General features: G+C 38.8%; 1 protein-coding gene across 14 annotated transcripts in view; it reads right to left on the reverse strand.

Moving 5' to 3' along the window:
- Nucleotides 1–27896, reverse strand: part of CDC42BPA (CDC42 binding protein kinase alpha) — a 185784-nt gene that overhangs the window by 37887 nt on the left and 120001 nt on the right. For 8 of the 14 annotated variants that reach the window (XM_042051584.1, XM_042051579.1, XM_042051577.1 and 5 more), the window contains 8 exons: nucleotides 22517–22764; nucleotides 17551–17656; nucleotides 15690–15814; nucleotides 8728–8833; nucleotides 8301–8449; nucleotides 7081–7172; nucleotides 4354–4430; nucleotides 3143–3190 (listed from right to left, as the gene is read on the reverse strand). In XM_042051584.1, the coding sequence (XP_041907518.1) occupies nucleotides 3143–3190; nucleotides 4354–4430; nucleotides 7081–7172; nucleotides 8301–8449; nucleotides 8728–8833; nucleotides 15690–15814; nucleotides 17551–17656; nucleotides 22517–22764 (951 nt within the window). The remainder of the gene's footprint in view (nucleotides 1–3142; nucleotides 3191–4353; nucleotides 4431–7080; nucleotides 7173–8300; nucleotides 8450–8727; nucleotides 8834–15689; nucleotides 15815–17550; nucleotides 17657–22516; nucleotides 22765–27896) is intronic. The other 6 variants (XM_042051581.1, XM_042051580.1, XM_042051588.1 and 3 more) reach the window with 2 other exon arrangements.

Genomic DNA, 27896 nt, shown 5'->3' on the forward strand with positions numbered 1-27896 from the left:
ATAAAACAAGTTGATTGCTTCTCACAGCTAGTGAGATACACAAAGATCCACCTGGCAAAGAAACAAAACCCAACACTTCCACTGTCAGACACTTCTAGTGAACACAGGAGACTTAACACCTAGACAATGTTACTGAGACAGCCTGCAACACACAGGAGAAAACAGCAGCAAGGATTTAGTCTCTTGGAGTTACTGGGGGCGACTTCCCTCCCCAGCAAGATTGGAATTCAGGGACTCCAAACACATTCCTACTCCCCTGTGTGCAGAGGAGATACAAGGATGGTTTCTGAACGTGCGGGCTGCCACAGCTGTGAGGATTTAGGCACCAGTTCTGCCAACCTGACCCAGCATCTTTTCAAGGCAGGAACCAACAGTGACCGCTACTCATCTGAGTAGTGAGCTACCATGTTTTTCCTCAGCATCTACAGGCTACAGAGGCAGCAGGACATCTGTTTTTATTTCTCTCCAGCAGAAATTGCAAAACTACTGTTTTGTAGGAAAAATTAGAATTAAGTCCAGTCATTTGGAGAGTGCTATGAATAGTTACATTATTTGGATGGCAGACACACAAGACATCCCCACCCTAGGAAACCCAGTGCTGTGTGCACATCTGTATGCTAAACAGACTTCAGAGCTCCTGCAAGGAATGCCTTGCAACTGCAGCTGCACATTATGTGACAGACTCTCTGTCCTTCATTAATGAAGCACGGAGCCTGAAGAAACAATACAGGCCATCAGAAGTATTTCCTTGGGGTTCTTGATTACAAGAGAGGCTTTCCTGGACCCCATGCAATATTGCAGCACTGCATGAGTCTGACCTGAGGACTTCTGATTCTTCCTTGGTCTTAATACAAAGAACCCAATGAACCCACACACTTCTCATGTTTGACTGAGAAGAGATTAATTCTTCTGGAGATGCTGCAAGGAAAGCTGCCCTTCAAGGAAACCGTTGCCAAAAAGAGACATTGGAAAGGGAATGGAGGTCACATCCAGTGGGCAGGGAGTTTTAATACCCTTATTTTAATTTAAGTCCATCTAATATATTGATACTAAACCAACTCAATGAGCTAAATCATAAATAACCATTCATTTAGATAATACAGAAACTATAAATTATGCTATGAATGAATCAAGTTATTGTCCAATAAATCAAAGATGCAGAACTGACTTTCAGCACAACTGAACGATACCACTTTTCATCTACTAACATAGATAGCAGCTTTATCTCTCTTTCTAACAAAGACAGAATGTCTCGTATTTCTCTGCAAGGTGCTCTTCCCTCTTTCAGCAGTCACCTCTTCTTTTTCAGCAGTTTTGTCAGATGAGAGAGAATCCTGCCTTGGTGTTAGAGACATGAGCCCCTGGCCAGTCCATTCAGGAGATGTACTTTTGCCAAGTGCAACTGAGAAAAAAAAACCTCCTGTTGGACACAAATTGAAGATGGAACAGGGGAAGTTTGACTCCATGTGCAGGAAGCTAACTACAAGCAACCATATAAATATTAATACCTGAAACTTAAACCGAGACTAAAATGTGAGCATCTGCAAAGATCTGATCTGGGTGGACCAATCAAAAAGAATTGCTATTAAAGGATGTATGCCAGCAGCTGAAAATTACTCACTTGCATAGAGGAAAAAAAAAAAAAGTAATTTTGTCAAAATGCTTGTGGAAAATGATGCTGCCTTCTCTAAAAAAAAACAACAAAAAGCAAGGAACAATAAAAACAGAATAAAGTACTGAAGTCCTTCAAAATTAACTAGACAGCAGTCAGGAAGATATCCTTGTCCAAAGCTCCCCCTTGCAAAATAGAACATTATCAGCAACTTCCATATATATCCTTTATTTCTCTTTTACTATGTTTTAGGGGAGTGTTTTAGATATTTTTAAAGATAAATTTCTATTCAAGAACCTGCTGATACAAAATAAGTGTTCCTAATACTCAGGTAACACAGAACATGCTTTCTTTAATCCAGATAAAGAATCTAAATATTCATTTTTGTGGATTTACACAACAGGAAACTGTACCCTTTTTTTTTTTTTTTGTAGTAAGAAAATTCCAACAATATCAGCAAGACACAAGTTTTCTGTATGCTATACAAAAATGCAGGTAAGTGCCTTCTACTATGACACCACAGATGAACCTTCACATTTTGTCTGGGGTATATACCTGATTTAGAGAGTAAAAGCATCCAGAAGAAAAGCAGTTTTTCAGAGTAAGTGAAAAGAAATGAAAGCAGCAGAAAAGGCCCATATACCTCATCCTCTTTGCTACACTCTTGACAGCAGATATTTCTCAAATAAAATGAATTGTATCACATTTGGATGCCAATAGGATTTCACTGTGTTAAACACATATGCATAAGTATTTGTGAATGTATTATGCATAATATGTACAAAGACATCTACGAGGACAGACAGACACACACACACAATTATACCTACAGAGCTGTCATGGATGGGACTCCATACACTTGGATTTCAAAAAGTTTATTGATTATGACTTTTATGGGCCTACTGCTTCGGTTTGGAAGAAATATAATGCAGTCAATTTTCAGCTTTTAACTCAATTCTCTTCATATGCAATTAACTAGTGGGTGTATTTAAACAAAGTCCTGACAGAAAACCTGCATCTCAGATGGCAATAAAAAGTAGTAAGTTCACTTCAGTCATAATGAAAATGACTTCTCACAATGCAGGCTAAAAAAGTGAAAATATTTTATCCGAGCAAACAGAAATTAACTGTACGCAAGAAAAACATTTTAATAAAAGTGATTAGAAAACTTAGGGAAACAACTCATGATAAAGGAATAATATGAAGCAAAAGAATTAAATACATAAATGTGCTGGTGATTTTGGAACCATTTTCCACAGGCCATATCAATAGACAATGCCTAAAAGCAGCTTTTTCCCATCAGAAAAACTGTTTGCAATTAAGAATTATTCACCTGCAGCTAAAGAAAAGCATTTTTTCCAAAACAGAATACCTATCTATATGAATAGGTGTAAGGGTGCTATTACAGAAATGCTTTGCTCTCCACTGCACTTGCAGATTTTTTAAGTTGACTGCATTAATGTTTGGCTATTCCAAATCAATCAACTGATCTGTTATTGAGGGATTTACTGGGTTGAAAGTCAGACTTACGTCATCCATAAAATCAATCAATGAGGATGAAGAGGAGGAAAAGGAATCCTATTTTAATGAAAACAGCAGTAAAAGAAAAAGAGAGAGAGAGAAAGAGATGGATGAAGAAAACTGTTCAGTATAAATAAAAGTGCAAAAATAAAGAACTGTAAATAACCAGTGGCAGTAACAGTTACCTGAGTAAGTTTTCATTAATTGCCTTTCATGGACAATTAATTAATGTACTATCTGTAAAGAAACCAATGTTTTCCCAGCATTTACTCAATAAAATAATATTCCTATAAGCCCAACAGGATTCTTATACTGGAAGTAACTTATATGATAAATTATTACAAAGGAAATTTTAAAACTGTGTTAATAGTGAGGACTTCAGGAAAGAACAATGAATTAGTGAATACATAATGAAAAGAAAGAAAATTCTGGGACATCAGTAACAGCAGGGATTATGCTCTTTCATAGCTAAATGTGATGATCTTGTACTTGAATCAGGAAAAAAACGGGCAAACTTTAGATTAATGCCTAGCTGTAAAGGTGGTGCCTTGTATTATCTGAATTCAGTTTGACCAATATTTCACCTCAGCAGTTCTTTCAAAAGAAAGATGATGCTTTGCTTACTGTTGATTAAAAAAGAAGATAATAAATGTATAGTATTGTTTCAATTTTTTCCTGCCAGGCTTTCTACCTACTCTGGTCTTTTGTCTAGAAGTGACAAATGTATTAAACAGATTCATTTTTTAAATAAAAGGATCTGTGGAGAGGAAATGAATAGCAATTATCTGGATTTTACAGATCTGTGTAAAATGAACAGAGGATGAAAACAACCTAATAAACAGTACTAGTGACTTCATGAGATACAATCAAGGATGATTTACATATTTTTTTCTCATTTTTACCAAACCACTACCTGCTTTACTTAGCATTTTTCTGAATACAAAGAAAAGCCATTTTAACAACTATGCTTTTCATGTTCACTGCAAAATCAGGCAAATTTCTGCATTCAAGGTTTGAGAGAGAATTCACTGTGATTACAAGCATTCAAGAGAAGACAGCCAGCACTGTAAATGACAAGCAATTCTCACATATTATTATACACAGATATTATTGGGGTGATACAATAAAAATACAGGAGCAAACTCTCAGCAAATATGCACATAACCTACACACAACAGCAGTTCCACTGACTAACAGAGTTAGAATAGCTGTGCACTTACTTCAAATTGATCCAGAGCAGAGGTAGGCGCATTCAAAAATGCCAAGAAAGAATTCTGTGAGTCTTGGTGCTTTACACCTAGAAAACAGCAGCAGGTTTTTAAGCTACAGAAAAAATGACCTTTTCATGGAGGACCTTCGCCTTGCTGAATCAGAGTTTTGAGTGTCCACCTGAAATACCTACATTTTTTGAAATAAGCTGCACATTTGGTTTGTTTTCCAGAGTTAAGGATTTTTTTACCGGACAAGCGCATGTTTAATTAACCTTTCCCAAGCTAGGATGTGTGTGGTGTGAGTTCCATGTGAAAACAGGCTCTTTTTACCTGCCTGTTATGCAGCAGGCACTGGTTTCTAAGGTGCTCATGTCCACCTGCACCACACACCAATGCAGCAGGTGCCATCTCTGCTCTGCTCACACGTGGGACATCCCACTGAGCCCACAGCAGCTGGAGCCAACAAAAACACTGCATTTCCCAATAAGATGGGTTCCTTGAGCCATGCTCTGTGCCTGTCTGCCACCTCTCCCTGCTGAGTGCCCAGCAGTAATACAATCCAGGGTGAAGCTTCAGATGTCTCTGTCACACCACAACATTTCGGTGATGCTCAGCCAGCTAGTGGAGCAGGAACACTGCATCCCCTGGAGCTGCAGAGGCTGGCACACCTCGGCTCTTTAACTTGCTCCAACTGGTATTTTTTTCCTTCTTCTTTCCCAATTCAAGTTGCTGTGTGGGTGTTTATACTTCACAGATGTGTACAAACTCTATTCTTCTCAATGCTATAAATACATTATATACACATATATACATGTATTTATGATGACCAGAGCCCGCAGGACTGTGTGCATCGCAAAAGAATGATGCTATCAGAAGTTATCTATTTCTTTTAAAAAATGTCAGTGTCTTCCTCTATTTAGCCATATCACCCTATATGCTCTAAATGCAACCCACAGTGAATGAAGTTACAAAGAACCCTTTCCTCTGTAAAATATAAATACACTGAAATCACAGTAAAATAGTAAAACCAATTTTCAAATTACCGACCACTTTATGGAATACTTCCAGCAAACTTTAACCCACCTGTCTAAATTTCTGGAATATATTTATAAACAGAAAAGGATTAGGTGCTAATCCAAATAATCCCGTCCTAGAAATCAATTTCCACACACTGCAAGTTGCTCTACCACTGTACATTGACTACATTGGAATCTTCTATACAGTTCACGATTCAAACAGCAATGTATTTCTTCTTGTAAGAGAAAACCAAATCCAAAGATTATAACGATTTAGATTAAGGTGCATTTCTATCAGACTGTTTGACTAATTGCAGTAGAACATTACTAATGTAATTCTGTTAAAAAACATGACTAATGTTTCCTTGAACAGTACTTTTGTTTGCTTGTTTGTTTTCAGCCAAGAGTAAATGTTTATCTCACCAGAACAATAAGGTTTTAAATACTGGAAAAAATAGAGGGCAAAATATGAATTATAAATTCATAACATTATTTAACACGAAGGAAGATTTCAAAAGTCAAGTAACCATGCATAATATTTAAGAAAGTTCAAGAACATATAAATGAAAGCTAAACACAACAAAGTATTTTTGCCTCTAAGGAGATGCTATCAGGAGCTTCTCTCCAAGTACTTGGAGAGAAGCATAATCCTGGTATCAGTGCTAAGCATCAAGACAAGGAAGTATAAATTCCCTAAATCTTATTTGCTACTTGGCACGATTTTTTAATGTTCTGTATAGGTGTGAGTTATTTTTACCAGCCAGTCAGCACTTCGAGGCCTATATACAGGAGATGAATGTAAACAACAATACTTTACTGACTGACCAGCCATTAAGCTGGAAAGGCTGAAAAATACTTGACATCCCAATGCAGCAACTGTTGCCAGGGTATTGAAATTCTGGAGTTCACATAGCTCCCTACAGAAAATTAGGTAATTCCATTTGGCCTGAAAAATACTTCTTCCCATGTGACTCATAAGACACAAATATTAGAGCTACTACAGAAACTGCAAAGAATCAGCCAAATCATTAATCATCTCTTAATGAATTTTTTTTTCATTGCAGAATTACCAAAAAAGTCTCTTCTCCCAGCAACAGTGCAAAATAGTGTTGGACAGATGCAACAGTAATCCCAGAACATACTCTTAATACCACAGCAAAACACTCATGACCACACTGCTCACTCTGTGGCTGCAAAGCCTATCAATTAAGTCATCCCAGAAACAAACAAATGCTAGGAATTCCTCTGCAGTTGTTTACTCTCTGTTTAGACAGGCCCAAAACACTCATAGGTGAACATTGTGATCAGTATTGATGTCTAAATACCTTCACCCATCATAAAGGGGAAAAGGTTAGAAATATATCTATATTCTAACAGTATAATAATATATAATAAAATAAAATATAATATATATTATTATAATATTATAATAATATATAATAATATATCTATATTTCTGGCAGTAAATTACCACACACAGGCCAAATAAAAACAATGCAGTCTCCACTCAAATAATACCTTACTGGTCAAAGGTCCCAACAAAACTGTACTTGTGTATTACAAGTATTACAAGTGCAAATGCAACTGCTGTGGGTACATCTTAACATGCAAGTGTTGTGCTCACATGTTGGTATCATATTTCAGTTTCAAGGTGACACTTGGTTGATAAGATGTACCCACCAATGTGACACACTATTTACTTGGATATCAGTTGCCATACCCTTTTCTGATCTAAGCTCTTCTGTCTCCTTTTTCAGCCTTTCGATGTCTGCCAAAAGCTCCATGTTCTTCTTCTCAGATTCTTGCAATTTACTTCAAAAGAACACAAAAAATGTATGTAAATATTGAGAACCCATGATACAAGTCACTCTTGTTCCTAATGTCTTCAAATGCCAGAATAAATCTATTGGGACCTGTCTAGTTTACAGAAAAAAAGCAATTTATCTCTTAAATAGGTTCATGTTTTTCATGTTTCTAATTTCTAAGTAATTGTGTGAGCTTGCATCCTGTGAATGGAAAAAAAAAGACTGTATGTATTTTTATGTTTTAAAAAGTCCTGTTTTTCAATAAAATTTATTTGTTAATCAAGTACCTGTGATACTAATAGATTCAGTTGAACTATTTTTTTTCTCGGTTCCTTTACAGTTGGTTGTTTCAGTGCTTTCTGACTCACAGATGAGAGGTAACACTACTCTGCAATTTGAGCACATTTCTCATTCTTGCCTGTCAAACTGGCTCTCCTGTTCTTACACGATCTCCAGTGCTGCCTATCATCACATTACCTGGCCTGAAAAACATTCAAGGTAGGTGAACCACATGTTCCCATTTTACAGGTAACATACTTGAATTTTAGCTCTATCCTACTGCTTTCCTAAAGCTGCAAAACACACCAGTGCTCTGAGCTAGGGTGAAGCTGGATGCCTAGCAAAATGGAACCACTTCCTACCCAACCCCCTGTTTCAGGCATTCACCCAACTCAGAATAAGTTCTGTTGTGGGGGTGGTGAGGTAGAAGTGAGAAAGAGAGAGGTCTGAGGAAGGAATAAAAAAATTCATACTAGTCCATAAGCATTATTACTTCTTACTGTGCAAATCACTGATTTTAGTCAGCTAACCCAATGCAGTTTCAGCAGAATACAAAAGAATGTGTTCTAAGACACAAAGTCACACTCTGTATTTGGACTTATCACAACTAGGAGAGACCACATTATTAAAGAGAAAGTGTTCCCTCTGAAAGTCTTCAAGACTTCAACTTTCCCCAGCAAGTGTTCAGCTGTTCAAACAATGAAGGGAGATGCAGGTTTTTTTCTCATCTGGGTGTATGAAACCGGCATATCATTCATGATCAAATTTCGACAGACAAGGTAGATAAAAGTAATGATTTGATGACATTTCCTGGGTGGTATCAAAGTAAATTTGCATCAGAACAATTCCATCTTACCACTCTGTAGAGATACAGGAAGCTTTGACTTTGTTCAGCTCATCCTGAATAGCCTGTTTGGCTCGGATTTCAGCATCAAGAGCAGACTGGAGCTCCAGCCTTGCAGACATATCCAGCTTTGCAAAGCGTCGCATCTTCCAGGGCATGTCCTAGGAAAGAATCAAAAAATGGAGTGGAAAGGATAAGAGGAAAGGAAGCTGAAAATGAGGAATGTAACTAACTTCAACAACTGCATTTCTCAGCCTATTATGTCCTTAACACAGGAGTTTGGTATTGGGTATTCAGTTATTCAGAAGGGAAGTTCTAGGAAAGTTTAACTTTTGATTAACATAGACTCTACAGACAAATTATTGCTGCAGCTGAAACTATCCAATCAGTGGGTTTTTCAAAAAAAACCCCCTTCTGACATATGGAAGTAAAGTCTTACTGTAGCTCTAGCACCCAAACTGGAGTTCCTCAGGGCTTCCAGCTCTTCTGTCATTTTAGAGGCCAAGGCTTGAAGATAACCTCGAGCATCTTTTTCATCGCTTACCCTAAACAATTACATCAGAAAAAATAAGATGTTTTAACCAAAGAATTTAAAGAAAAACAGAAGTCCCTCCAACAAGCTAACAACCAGAAACAGATAAATACAGAATACAAAAAGAATCATAAAACATAAGGAGAAAAACAACAAAAGCCCAAACAGAAAACCACACAGAACTAATTCTTTGCTGCTTTGTGGAGTTTGATTAAACAATATGCATCACTAAGACAAGGAATGAAAATTTAAGAACTACCTATCAGCTACCTGAAATTGAGACGGTGAGAAAGAAATCTTTCAACCTATTTTTAGGGAGCAAATTAAGACAAAATTCACAACCAATAATTAACAATTCAATTGTCCAGATAATATTGGAACTCATGGTTAGCTTTACTGTACCAAGTGACTATGAGAACTAGCAGTTAAACAGTGAGTCTACTTCAAGAAGTGCTAATTAAACAGGGAGAGTCTACTTCTAATGTTATTAAACAGCACAAGCCAGAAGAGGCTGTCTCATCCACCGAGCTTGTTTTCTATCCAGACATGTTTTCTGGGTGTAAAGACAACAAGGAGGAGACATGCCTGTTCCTCAGATTCTTTGATCATCAGTTACAAAGAAAGAACAACAACTTTCTGTGATTAATCACAGCAGAAGGCTCTTTCTTCACATTGCCTCAGGTGTTAACATGTAAAGAAAGTTGCTAAAAAATTAACTGACTGAAACGAAGTAACTTATGAAAAACCTAAAACAAACAAACAGAAGAAAACCCAACATCACCGCGCCCACCCCATTTCCTCACATGCCTGGCTCTGAACACCTTCATTTTGCCCACAGAAGAGCAGTATCAGGTCTGCAAGGTCTTTATTTAAGTCCCCAAGCTGCCTCAGAGACCAGCATGGCAATACCACAGCTTGATCACAGCTAAGTCTATCAACACCAAACACTGAAATGTTTAGGATCTGCTCTAAGTACTGAACATCAAACAGCTTTAAATAAAATGTAAGAAAGTGGGAAAACATTTCTTCTGTTTCATGAGAATTAACTTATCCTTGCTTCCTGATCTTTAAAAGTAACTCTAAGCCTAAGTATGTTGGACTAGAGAAGAGAGTTCTCCAGATGGTTGATTTTGTCTTACAGTGACCTTCCAGCAGGAAGTGTTTCCCCCTTCGTCCCTATAGGCAATATAAGTTTTTCTGGTTGATACTGTAGGGTTCATACACACATGGAAATGGTGCTACTTGCAAGTTTAGCATTAATTATAAAAGTAAAAGTTTCAACACAGATTTATAGATAGTTGCCAGGAGGCAAGAAAGACACACTCTGAACTGTCATGGGCAAGGGAGGAACTGAAGAGCTTTCCCACAGTGGCCTTAAGGCACAATCACACTGTGAAAGCCACGGGCTAAATATCTGCAGGTTGTGGTGACTTTTGGGTGTGCAGTTTAAGGTTTATTTAAGGAAGACAGATTGCTGTAATACAGAGGAGGCAAAAGCAAAATTAGTAACCATTTTCCACAAATCTCACACCCAAGATGAAAAAGTAAACGTTTATTGGGCTTTCTCTTCATTGTCTCCTGCTTATAATTTAGTTCAAGAGGTGGGGAGGAATCTAAGAAAACCCTGCATGTCCTGACTATTAGAGTCATGAGAGTTTTTATATTAATGAGTCACTGTTTTTCTCAAGGTACATCAAAACTCCATGCAAGCAGCATTCCAACTTCTTTTCCCATAACATTCTGGATGACACATTTTGACAACCAGATACAGGTAATCTGAGCCTACACAAACTACTATGTCTACAACAGTGGGCAAAAGATGTGAGAAGTAGTTAAAGATGCTTCTTGGGGGTAGTGAGCGCATGATTAAATACACCGTAAAAAGAAAAAAGTTAAAGCAAGAATAAAAAGAATGTTGAGGCTCTCAAGGTGAGAGTAAGTCTTCCTGATGTATGAGAAGGGAAAGAGATTTAGGAACCAGCATTTAATTTTCTCTATTTTTAATGACATGTAAAATCTTTGCAGAAAAAAAGGGGTCCAATTACTATGCCCATTTTTATGATGCCACATCCTTCCTGATGGAAGGTGAGGAAACACTTCAGTTATTTGGTTTATAATGCACAGAACCCTCAAGCTCTAAATGCTGAAAAGCTGCACATGCAAAAACCTAAGAGAGATGTTCCACAGACATATAGAAATCTAGAAAATGAAAACATAAAGTAAATTTTTACAACTATCTGTACTGAATTCAAGGGGAACTCCTCAGGCTCTAGAAAACAGTAAATTAAAGCAGTAAAATTTGGATCCGAGGTGGTTTTGTTGTCCACTAGATGGCAAAATTCTCTCAGTAATGACGTACGTTGATTAAGCGTTATGTGGACCCAAGAGCTCTTGGAGCTTTATTATTTGTTATTGTTTTGCTGAGGTTTTTCCATTTGGTTGGCTTAAAAAAATTAAAATTAAGGAAAAAAAGAGCAAGAATGGCAAAGTAACTCCTGCTAATGTTGCTCTCCTTGTCCTCATTCTGACGGAGAGCCCTGACAAGCACAGCAAGAGACCTGAGGAAGGGAAGTTCTTCAGGTTCCACCCAGTCACTTCTTTCTTTACTGAAAATTTAGATTAACTGTTCTGTTTTCAGATATAATTGCCCTTGCAAGCTTAGTTCATCAATGCAAAGAACCCAGAAGAGCAATATGGTACAAGTTCCTGTAAAATTAAATTTGACCTTTTGGTTGGAGCCAACATCATGACAACCCTCACATAACCACTGGCTGCCATCTGTATGATGTTTGTCAGGATGCTCAGTGGGTCTCCAGCTGGGACACTTTGCAATACAAAATGGACCCAGAGGACCAAAGAATTTTGCTCAACAGAAGTGGTCTTAAAACCCTGGGGTCTTACACCAAGCTCTGTTTAACCTGATTTAAAAACCCCAAGGAAATCTGAGAGTCATGACTCCTCTAGTCTCTCGGTGCTTTCAAATTTCTGTTGTCGTCCCAGTATACTCAAAGTCTCTAACCTCATTTTTAATTTTTCCCCTGCTGTCTCCAATAAAACCTGTTTTTTAAAAATATTTCTCTAAAAATTTTTACCACTTCCTTCTGCTCCCGAGCCCTGAAATTTCACCCCACCCTCCAGAATTTCTATTTTAGAGATAATTAACTTCTGACTATTCTTACTTCAAATACAGCACATCTCAGAATTTTACACGTTTTGAGTTTCTTAACAGTTCAACATGCATAGAATTTTTGCTATTTTTTTTTCAAAATTTGTGTGTGCTTTTTTTTCTGAGAGCAAACAGATTTTAAAACAACCAAAAAACCCCCAACCCAAATTTCAGGGCTTCTTTAGGTTTGATTTAGTTTACAAGTGTTGGGAGGGGGTAGTTGGTACTTTTTTTTTTTTTTTGTGGTTTTGTCTTGGGGTTTTTTCCAATGAAATCAATTGAGAGAAAATCAACAATAGTAAAAAAAAAAAAATCTGGCTGGTAAGTAAAATATGAACTGAACATTCTGGTAAACAACAGTGAGAGCTTCTGGCCAGGCTGAATCTAAGCCTAACATCCATTCTATAGGCAAAACAGGTAGGATTCAGCTCATCCACATAAACGTACTCAACAATACAGAATTATCCACCTGAATGAGTTGGGCAGGCTTTCTTTTCAACCTGTGGTGAGAAAAACAGACTTCTAGAGTACTAGTCATGGGACTTACTGAGTTTTCTACCTTAGGACTTGTGCAACTAGGTTACACTAATCCCTCCCAAATTAAGGTTCTTGCCAAGTACGCTGGGAATCACTACCAAGATTTCCAGTGACCTCCTTTCTGCACAGCACAGAAATATGGTACCACGGCTATTTAAAATATTCCTTTTTAAAGTGACTGCATTAACCTCCAGTGCAATTAATCTCTTTCCCATCTCCCATAGGAAAATTTATAGCTGACTATAAAAGCCTCAGTATTTCTTACTCTTGTCAAGGAATGATGAGTGATTTGGCTAATATAAACTCGTCAATATAATAGCTCCATTAAGGCTGAATGATCCATGAGGGTCTGTTGAGTCCACAACAGAATTTGCAGTGAAAGTTTGATTCACATGTTTATATTAAAATATTGCCTTGTTTATGGTATCTTGAGATAACAACAGCAAGATTAAAAGGCTTTCATACATTATCCCTAAAGAAGATGCAATAAAGCAGAGTAGAAGAGCAGGGAAAGGCTAAAGGAACATGATAAGCCACTGAAATTACTCACAAGTTATAAAATCTGTGAGAAACATCAATTTAGAAGGGTTGCAGGAATCATGAAGAAAGTGACAAATCTTAACCATCCAAAGTACGGATTTGAAGAGATTTTTTGAGAGGTCTCCGTTAGATGGCAAAGCACTTAAAAGAATTTAGGGACTTCTTGGGCTTGTGTTACTCAAAACAGGACTAGAACAAGTCCCTTGAACAGGCCTCTGAGCAAACTGTTTACAAATCCAGTAACTATCCTTCCTGGATCCTGCCTCCTATCCTTCTGGATCATGGTAGAAAAAGGACACAGCAGTGTTTAAGAGGTGGAAATAATGCACCCAAAATATGTATTTTAATGTAATATTGTATGAGAAATCTGTAAAGTTTTGAAGAGGGAACTCACAAAGTCTCCCCTACTTAGCTAGCTCCAAGGCATTCCATTGTCACACTGAACATCTAGGTACAGATTTAAACTGCATGCTCTTCTGACAAAAACACAGTCTTGTGACTGATTAAATAAGACTAGTTTTCTCCAAAATTAGGTGTGGATTTTTTTCTTTTAAAATATTTATCATTATAATGGCTGCTTTAATACTTCCTATAGCCATGTTCCCCAGAGAAGAGCCTAGTTTCAGTATGCAGTGCTGAATTCTAAGAACAGCAGATGGACATGACCAGATTATCTGGGTACCACACGGAAAAATCTAAACATAACAAGGAAAAAATGTGACCTAAGATAAGGCCTCACATAGCTGAAAAAATTTTAACATAAGCAGAGAAAAGTATGGAGGGAAAATTGAGATGTGTTTAGTGATGAAAAACTGGAACCAAGTCACACTTTTTAGATTCCCTTAATGTTTGCCCTAGTACTTCTGTTTTCTCCTTTTCACATAATTCTTTAATTTTTATTTCTGTACTATTTAGAAGACACTATATTATCATAAGGGATCAGTAAAATAGTGTCTGTTATTCAGAAAGTTAGTCTTGCATGTTCCAGATCTTTTTTCACTAAGTATTGTCAGAGATAACAAAAAACTCAAGGCCAAACCATTTTACTCTTTACAGTGACATCCCTAACATGAAAAATGCTTTATCATTTGCCTGAACCACATCAGTAATATATCTTAAAATATTAAACACTCTCATAAAAGTAAAGGAGAAGGTACATTCTTAATGGCTGTTGGTACATTTTTACATCATGTTAAGTGGAACAATCCACATTTAATTCTGATTTGTCTTTTCCTACAACTGGCAAGTTTTATGACTGTTTTCACATGTAAATCTGAAAAATTGTGTTTGATTACCTTGGTGCATTATGACAGATAAGCACGACCTTAAAGCAATAAGGAGTGTGAAATTATAGACTTGTATCACTTGTTACCTTGATTTTTTTTCTGAATAAACATTTCCAATTGGCCAGAAATTAAAAGCTGTTTAAATTAACAGTTCATTAACAGTTTTAAATTTCTGTGACTCAGGTTGTCCACTACTATCACTGGTATGAGAGACAAAATTTAAAAGAACACACACAAAAAGTGGACCCTTTAAATTTTTTTACTTCTGCTACAAATACAGTGCCTTGAGACACAATGGACTTCATAACACAGATCAGCATTACATAATTTTATGCAACAAACATGGTTTAAAACACACAGGAAACCTCAGGGATGGCCCTTATGCCTTGTTATGTGTTCACATGGCACTATTGAAAAGCCAAACTTCCCTATAGGTGGACAACGAAATTGAACTAACATTACAACAGTACCAAAATAGGTTTCTCTAAAACAATGTTTCCCATTTTTGCCTGGGCACAACAGGTTCAATTTTTTCACTAACATGAGATAGGAAAAACAGGGGGAGGGAACAATCAATTAGTAACAGAAAAATACTAGTATATCATGATGAAGTCTTCCTAGAAGTGGATGATCCGTAAAATAAATATCTGAATGCAAACTGTTTTTGTAGATGCGAAACACTGCAGTGGACCATTAAAGGTGAGGGGAGATAAGCAGGCATGAAGGGAAAAAAAAAAGATAGATGAAAAACTTAGAATACACAATCTTTTTCTCTTAATAGTTTCAACCTTTTTTCTTGTTCTTAATTTACTAGAATTGGACAGAAGACTCTAGAAAGATAACATCATTATTTAGCAGAAGTACCATTAGAAACATGACTTGACTGGCTTTGTGGTAGTCTCAAATACTCTCCTTGTAAAAAATCACATAAAAGTTGCACTGTATTTGTTCCATTCTGCCACATGCCAAGCAGATGAAGGAAATTATTGCCGAGACATACTCAGCCACTACTTTTCCCAGGCTTGCTCCCTCTCAGAGGCGTGAGCTCAGCACACGATTCCTTTCAGCATTCTTCCATACCCACAAGCCACACCCAATGACCATGATTCTCCTGCACTTTGAAAAGCTCTGTTTGGTGAGACACTTTCACTCTTAAGGAGGAACACAGTTTTCTGGATTTGTATATTACTACCATCTCAGCCAAAACCCCAGCAGAATCCCAGACGGGTGTGAGGTTTCACCTCAGCACTCCCAAGTGCCATGTGCAAAGACAAAAACTCAGCACCAGCCCCACCACATACTGAGGGGATTCTGCAATGCCATGAGAGCAGAGTACTCACCACTGGATGATCTCAGTGATTTGGGCCTCCCAGTGGGCCACAGACTCCTTCTTATCAGCCAGGTCTCTCATCTCTTCCTCCAGCTGCCGATTATTCATACTCAGTCTCTCAAACATGGTGGTGAGCTGAAGGAGAATTTAAACAACTCGTTAGAAGTATAAACTGCTGTGACTCCATCTCTGTGCAGACTCAAAACCACATGTTCCCCTCTCCCACACCTTGCATCTGCTTTAGAAATTGGTACTGGCCATCACAATAAACACCATGTAACAATGAAAGCCAGAATCTCTTCCTATGTATGACCTTAGCTGTACTGAAAAGCCACTTTTAAGGACTTGAACTACATTTTCACTCTACCAAATTAATGAGTTTTCTGAGAATTAGTCTCCAAATACCTCTACAACTCTTAGAAGGTTTCTGCTTTGCACCATACAGGTGTGGAATGTTCTGTATAGAAAAATCTGTACTAGAAGAGCAAAGCAAAGGCATAAAAATTGTTACAGCTCAGATAAGACTGCTGAACCCTCTCCCTTGTTTAGTAACCATGGAGAGAGAGAGACTGAACAGATACAGGCATGAGACAGCCCTGAGATTCTCCAGGTGTCTCATATTCCCTTATTTTTCATTTTACTTACTTGTAGACAGGGAAATTGAAATTAAATGCACATCTCTAAGTACAATATGTTATACCTAGCAATTAACCTCTCTCATTCTAATAGCTGCCATTCATACAGGCACATTCTGGAAGACAAAAGCCACAGCTAACCCGAGCTGGTATTGGGAACTAAACCTTCATTATGTTAAATTATTATTCAGAAAGTCAAATTGGAATCAGAGACCAGACAGACTTTAGAGGAAGGCCTGCTTAGGAGAATGAATCTCAGGTGAAAGGCTTCTTTTAGTACTGAAATATATTAACAATTCAAAATGATAAAAGAATGGCCAATTTAAAATCTGTCTTGCTTTTTACTCCAAATATGAATAACTCCACACCCTATTTATCATTTAAATGGGCTTATAATTTAAATATGCCTACTTATTATATGTCATTTGACAAGAAAAATACAAAGCTAATGGTGGGGAGAGAGAAAGCAGAAAAACTATCAAAGTGACTAGGCTTTCTTAGTTTTCTTGGACTAAGCCTACACATAGGCATATATATTGTGTGTCTTACACTGGTATGAAAATATACTTTAATTTGAGCACAGACATGCAAACATGCTTACTTTGAAGAACACTGTACTTTCATCATATTTTTAGAAAATCTAATGCATTACAAAAAGAATAGACAAGTTTAGCAAGACTTGGATAATGCACAATGAAATTGAATAACCTGTCAAAATGAACAATAAAGAGACAATCTAAATGCATGAATCGTAATTATTACTTGCTCAACACACTTCAGTTAATACGCCTTATCATTTGTATTTTTTTAATATCTCAAAGCAACACTTAATCTCAAAGGGTAGGAGGGGCCCTGGTATTTCAAACGATTGACATGCAAATGTATTCTAAGTAATCACATCATTAACTGTGTGTTTTTATATTTGGGTCACACAATGAAATAATCCTTCTTTTTTGGCTTACAGTGTTGTCTAGAATTAATCTTACCAAAATTAAGACCATCTAATTCCATTCCCACACATAAATACTCATATATGCACATATATATGCACATGCCTTCTCAAGTTCAGATGCATGTAGACACTATTCATATCTAATATTAATCACCAATTTTTTGTGTAACATCAATTTCTACTTTCAGTTAAAAGGTAGTTATAACCAATGCAGCTCCATATTGTCCAATCTGTACATAGCATACACTAGTTGTAAATTCAGGGCTTAACTAATCAGCACTCACCTTATCAAGTTCATTTGTAAGTTTTTTGTTTTCCTCTGTCAGCAGAATCTTTTCTCGTTCATACTTTTGTTTGAACTCTGTTTCAAATTCCTCTCTTTCACTTTGGCTAAGAAATAAAGTCAAGTAGAATTAGAAAGTTTTCTATTCTAACTCACCCCATTATTCACTTAAACACAAAGAGATCAATGCACACACATCTTGGAGGGAAGTACTACAGTGATAATAACACAGCCTATTAAAACTAAGCCATTTAATATACCACCATCTTAGGACTACAAGACAGCCTGCTAAATTTTTGAATTAGACAGTACAGAATCCTTCAGTACAAAACTAACAGAGCTCCACCGAGCCAACGTTTATTAACCCACTTACGCAAATTTTATTCTTCAGATGTATCTTTTGAACACTGAGCAGCTGTAATCCTGCAGACCAAAGTGCGTGTCCATATTGTAAAATGCTCAGGGTACATTCTCAGCTCACACGAACGTTATTTTAACACACACATTTCTGTAACTCCAAGTTTCACACAGAATAACCAGCAAAAATGAGCACACATGGAACCAGAGCATACAGAAGCTAAATTAGAGCACTTGGGGCTGGGTCTCTGATGAGCACAGCTGGTATGGGCTAGTCTTTGGGCAATTCAGAACAGCCAGAAGACACATGTGAACTGTTAATTCAGGTGTCATGCATTCACTATGAGCAGAAAGTGGATGGATAACTTTTACATTCCTAATATCACCAGATTCTACAGCAAGTTTGGACCATTCTTTCTGAAAAAGTTTCACAGTAGCTGTTTCCCCCAAACCTTCCCTTCTCCCATGGATGTTTCTCAGTAGAGGAGAACCCCTGGTTGATTCTGCTCAATATCAGCTTCGATCTTGCACAATGGATGTGAGAACCTGAAAACAAATGAAGCTGCAGGCCCTCTGTTTGCCAAAAAACCCCATGGAATTTCCTTCAAGTGGTGCACAGTAATGTTTTAGATGTGGAACTCCCACCTTGTATCTACTGTTTTCAGATTCACTAGCCTTGCATCTTGTATTCACCTTTTCACCAATTATTTGGGTCACTGGCACAAAGTTCATCAGCAGGTTGATGGAACTATCCTGTAAGTGCCACAGATACAGAAATATCCACTCAGCAAATACCACTGTCCAGTCTGAAAAGACTTGAAAAAGTGCCCAGTATTAAAGGTTAACTCTGTAAGAATAAAATCCAGGGGAAGCCTTGTCTTGAGCACTGCAATTGTTTTTCTAGATACTGATCAGAATTTTGCACAATGCAAAGATAAAATACATTCTTGCTGCTTTTTCTGAGATACAGAACTACTAAAGCTTTGCCAAATTGAGAGAACACCCTTCAAAGATGAGAAATGTCAGTGGTTACAGTGAACCCAGTTAAGAGTAATGCTGGTTTGAATTTCCTACTCTTAATTTGAAATTCATATAGTGCTTCAACCACTCTGAAATCTAGTACATGTTAGACTCATGGTGAAATTCTATGTTGCTAGGCATCCTTTGAAACATAACACTTCATCCTAGTAAAGTTATATACTATCTCACTGTTTAAATGCCAAGTTTGAAATTCACCACCACTCCTTTTTTGCAACAGATTCCATGCATATGATCAGCTGTGTAGGGAAAAGGCAGGAAGAGATTAAAGCATTGGCTGTCATAGGAATTAGTAACAGGTCCTGCTTCTGTTTTCAAGGAGTAGATTCAAAGCTAATTTTGCAGATAGAAGACCAAACTAATTTTTAATGAATTTCTTTTACGCAGCTTTCATGGCTTTGTTTAGGAATTTTTAATTCCGTATTTGTCTTAGATTTATTCCTTTAAGGCTTTAGGGCTCAAAGCAGCCATAAATGGTGGTGGATTACAGAAGTTATGGATTAGTGAAAGAGCCCAACATATTTGTAATTTTCTGTATTTTACATTCTTAATTCAGCTGGTGATTGTCATTACCCCAGTCAGTCAGACTACTACAGTATAATACAGAAATGAAGATAAATTTGAAACAGAGGAGAATGTGTGTATAATCCATCACACCCAAACAGCGACTCTGTAAACTACAGAACTGTGACAGACTCCATAGGTGTACCTTGGACAGCCAGCAAGATCAAAATAATGCTTTTGCTTTGAAGCCTGGCATCCTCCTCTCCCATCAAACTTCTCTCATCTAACATTTAGCTAGGTGTCTGCTCTTCAAGTTAAGAAATCATACACAACCCGGCTTTCTTTTTATCAGTAAAACTGCAGCAAACCACATGCAAGCAATGTGAAATACTACTTTATGGTATCACTTTGTCATTCCAGCTCCTTATTGCATCCGTATAAAGTGGCCAAATATTTTATCTTACTGCTTTGAAACCTAGAAAAATAGACCTGAAACAAACACCAGCCCCCAGGCTTCTTTATATCACACAATTTAAAACCAGCAAATGCTGTTCTATAAAGCTCTCTGCTTTATAAATCCATCATGAAATGACAGGCCGGTAAGAAATTTCTACAAATGTGATTTATTTTACACAGTTTCTTGCATCTTCTTCTGAAATATTTCCTAATGACAATTCTAAGAAATGGAATCTCATGTTACACAGATCACTGGCCTGATACTGTGTTCCTATGCTTCCAACTTGAATAGCACTCATGTTATGAGACTTCAGCAAAGGGCAATCATTTTGTACGGGAAGGTAGTTTCTCTCCCCTGAAGACTTATGCTTTTGAAATAGCAAAAGTTAGAAAGCTTAAAACTGAAGCAAACAAAGAAAAATATCCATTTAAAAAATCCAAACCAGAAACCACCAACATGCAAGTTACACAGAAATCTACATACAGATTTTGTCAAAGCTCTTATTGATCCTTGCTTAGAATAACCTATGTAATTCACTCAGATTACAAAGTAATACAACCACATCCTCTTACCAAGATCTTTTTTAATATGCACTGAAAATTACTTTTAGACTACTAAAATATTTTTGCCAAACTGTAAAAGCATACTTCAACTCCACACCCACCCCAAGCCTATTGTTGAAATAATTCCACTTATTTCAGCACAAAGCCTCCAGGTGCTTCCTTTTCAGTGCTTATATTGAACACCTCTCTACTGGAAGACTCACAAAAAGCTTTTCATGCCTGACTACAAACGCTAAAAACAATATGCATAAGCAGAAACAGAAAATCTATGTTCTTTTAAGGAATACTACCAACTATTGAGTAGCAACAGCAATTCCTGCATTCCCAATGCTTGAGCTTCCCTTCAAAATTGCTGAAGTCAAACTACAGCACAATTTGAACGGTGGACTTCTGCCTTTCTGTGCAGTCCTAACACTTGCATGAGATTCTGCAGATTTGTTTAACAAAAGACAGACAAGATCAGACCTTCAGCAATCACTCATCATGTGCCTGGACACCTGTCTTAACATGATGCTGCAGCCCTTCCCATGAGGAGCCAAGTGTTGGATACCTGTTATATGACACATTTCTGCTCATGCTTTAAAATGCTTTCTTACACAAACACTTGAAATACTACAAGAAACACTTGGTTATGACAGCAGCCATTCTAGATTTGTACCCAGTTCTTTTTCCATTTATAGAGAGAGAACAGACTGAAAAAAGGTTTATGAGCTACCTAGCATGAAGCACATCAACCTTTGTTATTTTACTAGATGGACATCTAGTTAGAATGTCTGCAGCTGTACAATACCAGAATTGGGAAAGGAGGAATTTTTGGTCTGGTCGCTGCTTGGTGGTATGAACCTTACAAACAGTTTAGCCTGCAGAAAGAAGTATTAATGATCCTTTATTGAATATTGCTCCTCCCAAGACACTGCTGCACTTTTTTAAAAGAGTGTCATACCATCACCTTTATATTTTACAAGACAGAATGGCCTTTTGTGCACTTGTAACTCTTTGGTCAGCAAGACCATTAAGTTGTGTCACAATGAAAACGTGCTGCTGAGGCAAGTTTTACCTCTCCACCTAGAACAAAACAGCAAACTCCTGCGTTGTTAGTAGGTCCAGCTGCATGCTAGGAGGAAACAGTTCATGCACTGCATTCTAGGCTGTATGATCTACGATCCCTGCTGAATACAATTTACCAGAGAAACAGTGTTTCCACCTCTATTTGCATGAACTTTTTGGAAAAAAATTGTATTTAATTTACTACTTATATTTAAAGGACTTGCTACAGTTTGGCTAAGCTCTCAGCAGGGACTTTTCCATGCTTTCTCTCATTTGCCATTTTGCTACAGCAGCAAAAACACTCATCTATGTCAGCATCTATAAAGCATTCTGAATTTTTTATGAATGAACATGTTCAATTTTTAACTTATTCCCACTACTACACCATCCAACAGAAAAACTTCTTTTTATTGATGAATGCCTCAAGGAACAATCTCAAGGCCAGTTATAAGCTCCTCCATGTGGGAGAGAAAAAAGCAGGTCTGACAAATTACCATGTCAGAAGAGATAAAGCAGCTAGCTTACGCCCACAGTAGTCTGCTGACTGATGTTAACACTGGATGGAACCCAGCATGGATTAGCCTCAGCTCACATTAAGTGACTGTTCCTGCGCTGGCAGAAATGTAAACAATACTTGATCTCTAACACATCAGTTTTGCATCAAAAGATGAAAATACCAAATAAAAGAAAAACGTCAAAAAACCATTTTAAAGTGCAACACGAGCTTCAGAGGTAAACTCACCCTGAGCTACAAGTCTGTAACTCAAGTCACATACCCTTGGAACGGTCAGCCAGTAAAACAGTTCTGGTGTAAAATTAGCTGTTTCAGTACAAGGATGTGAAGATTTTTGTTCTGTTTTTAAAGGTGGTCGTTTTCAACTCTGGCATCAGCTCAGCCAAAGTCCAACAGTCTGCACTACACTTAAGGAAGTGACAGTGTTTGGAACAATACTAGGAGACTTCAAAAGGTTAAAAAAAGGTAAATTTCATACAGTACTCACTTTTCTCTTCTGGTTTTCTCTAACTTGTCTTTCAAAACCATGATCTCCTTCTTGAGGGCAAGCTGCTGCCTCTCTGCATCCCACAGTTCTTTCTTCAAACTTTTTATTTCATTAGCATGCATCATTTCACGTTTAGATAGTTCTTCTTCATAGAAAACACTCTTCTTTTCCAAGTCTGCCTTTAATTTAGTTATCTCTTGCTGGTGTTCTATACTGCTTACGCCAGGTGAGCGGCCAACCTGTTTTTGCTAAAATAAACAGCCCCAAATTAACACTCAAGAATGTTGAAAATTATGGTTAGTAACAACTCGATATTCCTAAGTCTTTGTTTAGAAAATATCCCATTAGAGCCTTGAGTTAAACATAACTAACTCACTTTTTTTTCAAAATTTGTTACAGCATAAATCTGAATGACACTCTATTATTTGATTATTTAAATGCAGTAATAGTTTTCAAGCCATTGAAAATTTGATCATCACTTTAAACATCTCTGGTCACATTCTGACTCCCCTTAAATGCAGTCAGAAAGTGACCACAGAATTAAAGACTTTGATGCTTCCACTCACACAGCTGACAGCAATAAGTTCAAGTGACTTTCAGAAACGCAGAATAAGGACTAGGATATACAGTTAATACATTCTGAAGGAAAAGTAATTTCTGGAAAAGCTATACTAAGAGAAGCAGATCGTTAACTGAATGCTAAAATCTAGCTACAGAAACACTGTATGGATGGTATCAGTCAGGAGGGAAACCTGACCTATTTTACTCAAACTGATCATTTACATCACAGTGGATTAACAGGAAAAAACAAGCTTTAAACAATAAGAGTAATTACTTCACTTTTCGAAGTTTCATAGCTCTCTTAGTGAGGTCTTCTGGCATTTCAATAGTCTTTACACACTGCTTCAGGATACATACACATTTGCACCAAATGCTGCACTCACTAAACTCAATGTCCTGCCATAACATAGAGGAGGAGCAAGATCAGGTTCAAAATGAGATAGTGGCACGACATGCACTGAAATCCAAGTACGGAAATAACTTTCTGTCATAGGTTAGCAAGCATAGTCCCGGAAGGGACGTCCTTGCTAAGGGGTGCTTACAGTTTCCTCTGGGAACTGATAGAACCTATCAGCTGGCCAGTTTGAATATGGACAATTCTCTAAGCCACTTAAAGTTGTGATCACCTCTGTGATCCACATTTAAGAATAGGCAAACTCCCCCTCCAAGCTCTCTCTCGTTTCCGGCGCTGGGACAAGTGGCTGCAGGCCCCGTGTGGGGGCCAGCGGGCTCGGCCAGGCCCTGCCTGGGCCAGGCCGGGCCGGGCCACGGCCATCCTGAAGCCATGGACCTGTTCCAGCCATGGAACCCCCCCCCACTGCCTTGCCGTGGGCAGCCGGAGCGGCTCGGCTCTCCCCCTCTCCACTGCGATAAGAAAAATTCAACATTCCAGCTGCAAAGCTGCAAGGTCGAGGTGAGATTAACCCTTTTATTGCTGTGAAGAGCTGAAAACCTGAGGGAAGAGAGAGAGGAGATGCTTAAAGCTGAAATTCTGTTGTGAAGCTATGATATATCAGAGTATCCTGTTGTAATTTCATGAAGATATGGGGGGTGGAGCGTTCAACTCGTGAGCAAAAGCACCTGCGCTGAGATAGGCAGATGCTGACGCAGCTGTAATTTCATGAGAAGTTTGGACAGGGAGAGATGAACCAGATGAGGACTTTTGCTCCAAACGGGAAAGGAGAAAACCTCAGTCCGTAGAGATGAACCAGATGAGGACTTTTGCTCCGAACGGGAAAGGAGAAAACCTCAGTCCGTAGAGATGCTCCCAGAGATAGTCCTAAAGATGAAGATGATGAAGACCCTTTGCTCCCAGGGAAGGAGAAGGGCCTCTGTTTTTGTTTCTGAACGGCTCAACCTTAAAATTGTACCCCAAAAAACTTCAAGAGTGGACCCTCGAAGGCAGTTGCGGGAAAAGCTGCAAGTCGGGGGAAAGGACTCACACGCAGGCAGAGAGACTCCTCTTCCTAAATGGACTGAACGATATTTGGAAGTGGGCGGCTGTCTCGTTGTGATAATGTTTTCATAGCATGAGCAAGAAGAGACTTCTCTTTCTAAATGGACTGAACAAGGTTATTATGGAAGTGGTAAACAGACTGAACATCTTAAGGGTTGTCTTTTCACATCGTCAGTGGGAGAAGGGAGGAAGGTGGGGGGAGGAGGAGAGTTCTGAAGGTGGTATAATTTTTTTTCCTTCTTCTTTTAGGTCTGTTAATAAACTTCTTTATATTCTTCCAAGTTTGGTGCCTGTTTTGCATTTCTCCTAACTCTTATCTCACAGCAGATAAACAGTAATGAGTATTTTGGACCAAACCACTACACTTTCTAATGCCAACATATGGACAACCTGGTTTGGAATTTTTTTCTGTTTTTGAAAATATGCAATTCAAGGTAGTCTAAGGAAAGGAAATTCATAAAAACGCTGTGTTTTGACAAAGTGCACGTAACTGGAAAATCTACTTTGTGTGACTCTGTCACACTGTCCAGAGGATCAAATATATTTTGTTAATTATATCTCCATTCTTACCATGAGATATTAGAAACCTCTCAGTCACCCTTAATTGGGACTGGCTTTGGGTAATTTTCTTTTGCTGATGTATGAACAGGATTTAAGAGCTAATTGTCATTGCAGAACACTCCGATGAGCTGAATTTCTACCATGACAAATTCTGTGAGAAAGCTGGGCCTTGCTGTTAGTGTCAGCAAAAAACTGCAAAACCCCCTAAATGTACGAGCCAGAGATGTGCTGCTACTGCACTGTTTTCTCTAACTCATCAAAACAACCATCTGTTTTGATGTAAGACTAAAATTCTGCCCTTAGGATGCAGAACAGTAAACTGGAAAAGGAAGATGCCATCCTAACAGGAGGTGCTTTGGAGAAAGAAAGATTTCTTTTTTTTTTTTTTAAAAGCAAGCATAGGAATTTTCTGTCATGCACAGGCAGTTAACTATGGAACTTGTCTGTTACTGCCCAACATCCTGAATTGCTTACACACACAGGGTATTGGAGCACAGAGAAAGTTTAGGCTTTGCAACATCATCTATCAAGTACATAAAATGTTTTCCTGGAATTGCACATTTCTTACCACAACAAAAAGACACTATTGGAACCATAAGAGAGATGGTGCAGTAGAAGAGAAAGCCAAACGGTATTGAACAATGGCTTAGAGAACTGGAGAGATATAGTAAACAAAGAATACATTTTGAATTGATGAAAACATATATTCCAAATAGATGTTTCCATACATGCCTATTTCAAATGGACAAATGGTGCAACTGAGACATAATGCATCTCCTGGCACACTGACAGCTGCTGTTTAATGCACCCCCCCCCTTGGCTAACAGGGCACACTGCTGACTGAGTCTGATTTTACTGAAAATGCATGACATCCACAGGATCCCCTCTGTCCACACACTTCACTGACAAGTTTGCAGAACCCCAGCAGGTCAGCGTTGCAGGACTTGGCCTGATAGAAGGCACACTGCCTTCTTCCCAATAGGCTCTGCTTCATCCTGGAACTCTCTGACCTTATCCTCTACCACAGCCTCTACTCCTTTCCTAAGGAAGGAGCTGCAGCCAGTACTCTGCACCTCCCCAGATGATCTGAACGAGAGTTACAGTGGCACAGTGGGCTGCCTGTAATAAGAGGGTTCACGTCTTGGCCAGCAGCTCTCTTCTCATTTAAGCTCCTTCAGAACTCCCTCAGGTGACTTCACATCTGACGCACCTGCCAGCTCTCCTGCTTCCTGCAATCACCTCAGAACCACCCAGCTCACCTGCCCTTCCTGCTGCCAAGAACACACCGTGCGGCTGTGTTAGTTTAACACAGCCTGGTTTTCGGTGGGCGGGAGAAAGCTGCTAGAAGTTTCTACTGTGTCCGGCACAGAGCCAATCGCTGAAGGCTCTGACGATGGGCACTTTACCAGCCCAATTAGAGAAGTTGGTAGCGCCTTTGTGATGTTTTAAGATGTTTTTAAGATGTTTTAAGAAAGGAAAAACCGCGGGAAGCTCTCCTTCTTCCTCCCCTCCGAGGGGGTCCCTCACGGCGCGGCGGCCAGGGCCGTGCCGCTGGAGGAGCCATCCCGGTGCCGCGAGCATCTGCGCGGCCAAGACCCCGCGGCGGGAGCAGTGCTGGGAGTGCCCGTGAGGTCGGGGCTGGAGCCCTCCCGGGGCTGGAGCCTTCCCGAGGCCGGGAATGGCGCGGCTGGGGACACCCACGTGGGGCTGGCAGGGACCACATGGCCAGCGACAAAAACGTGGTGAACAATTGCCCGACACGGAACACAGACAAGATCAACCTTTTCAGCACAACGAAGCTCTATTAGGACTTTTCAATTAACAGAACTTGAGAACAATAATACATACGGACAACAATTTTCTTCCGAGTCAGAGAAATGGAAAAAAAGGGAGGACACGTGAGGAGAACCAACATAGCAGCACTGAGGTCAGAAAAGAAGGAGAGGGAGGAGGTGCTCCAAGCATCGGAGTGGAGATCTCTCTGCAAGCTGTGGTGAGGACTATAACACAACGAATTCTTTCCCTGTAATTCATGAGGTGCGTGGGGGGATGCAGAGATCACTCACAGCCCATGAGAAAGAGTGCTCACGCTGGAGCAGGTGGATGCTGAAAAGCTGAAATCTAGTGAGGAACTCAGAGAGAGAAGAGCCTTGCTTCCGGAGACAGAGAAAGAGAACCCTTGCTTCCAAGCTAGAACAGCTTATCCTTAAGAGACTAAACCTCATGAACTAAAATGACCCATGCTAGGCAGTTTCGGGAAGACTGCTTGGCCCGTGGGAGGGACTCATGTTCCACCAGGTTGGGGGGGCCCCCCCGGGGGGCGGGCTGCTGTTTGTGAAAATTAAAACCACGCCAGAGAAATTCATAGAGAACTATCTCCTGTGGGAAGGACCCCACGCCACAACAGAAGAAAAAGCTCCTTTCCCTGAACGAACTGAAGATAGATTCTTAGAAAGTGAAAGACTGACCACACCCTCATGTTTTGTCTCCTTGCACTGTCGGTGGGAAAGAGGGAGGGGCTGAGAAGAAAATAAGTGTTCTAAAGGTTTATTTTAGTTCTCATTACCCTTTTTACTTTTAATTCTGTTAAACAGTAAAAGGAAAATTTATTATTAAGTTTTCAGCCTGTCTTGCCCTTAAAATGTTTTTCCCCATATCCTTATCTCGACTCAAGAAGTTTTCGTTTTAATTTCCCCATCTCTGCTTAGCCATAGCAGAGGAAAACGAGTGAATAGTTTTTCCTGGGTGCCTGGCGCTTAGCCAGCATCAAACCTCGACAGTGGCAATCTCCAATCTCCCTTG

The sequence above is a fragment of the Corvus kubaryi genome, unplaced genomic scaffold (assembly GCF_017639235.1).
Source record: "Corvus kubaryi isolate FWS band 111438036 unplaced genomic scaffold, C.kubaryi_AGA036_p1.0 76, whole genome shotgun sequence".
Lineage (NCBI taxonomy): Eukaryota > Metazoa > Chordata > Aves > Passeriformes > Corvidae > Corvus > Corvus kubaryi.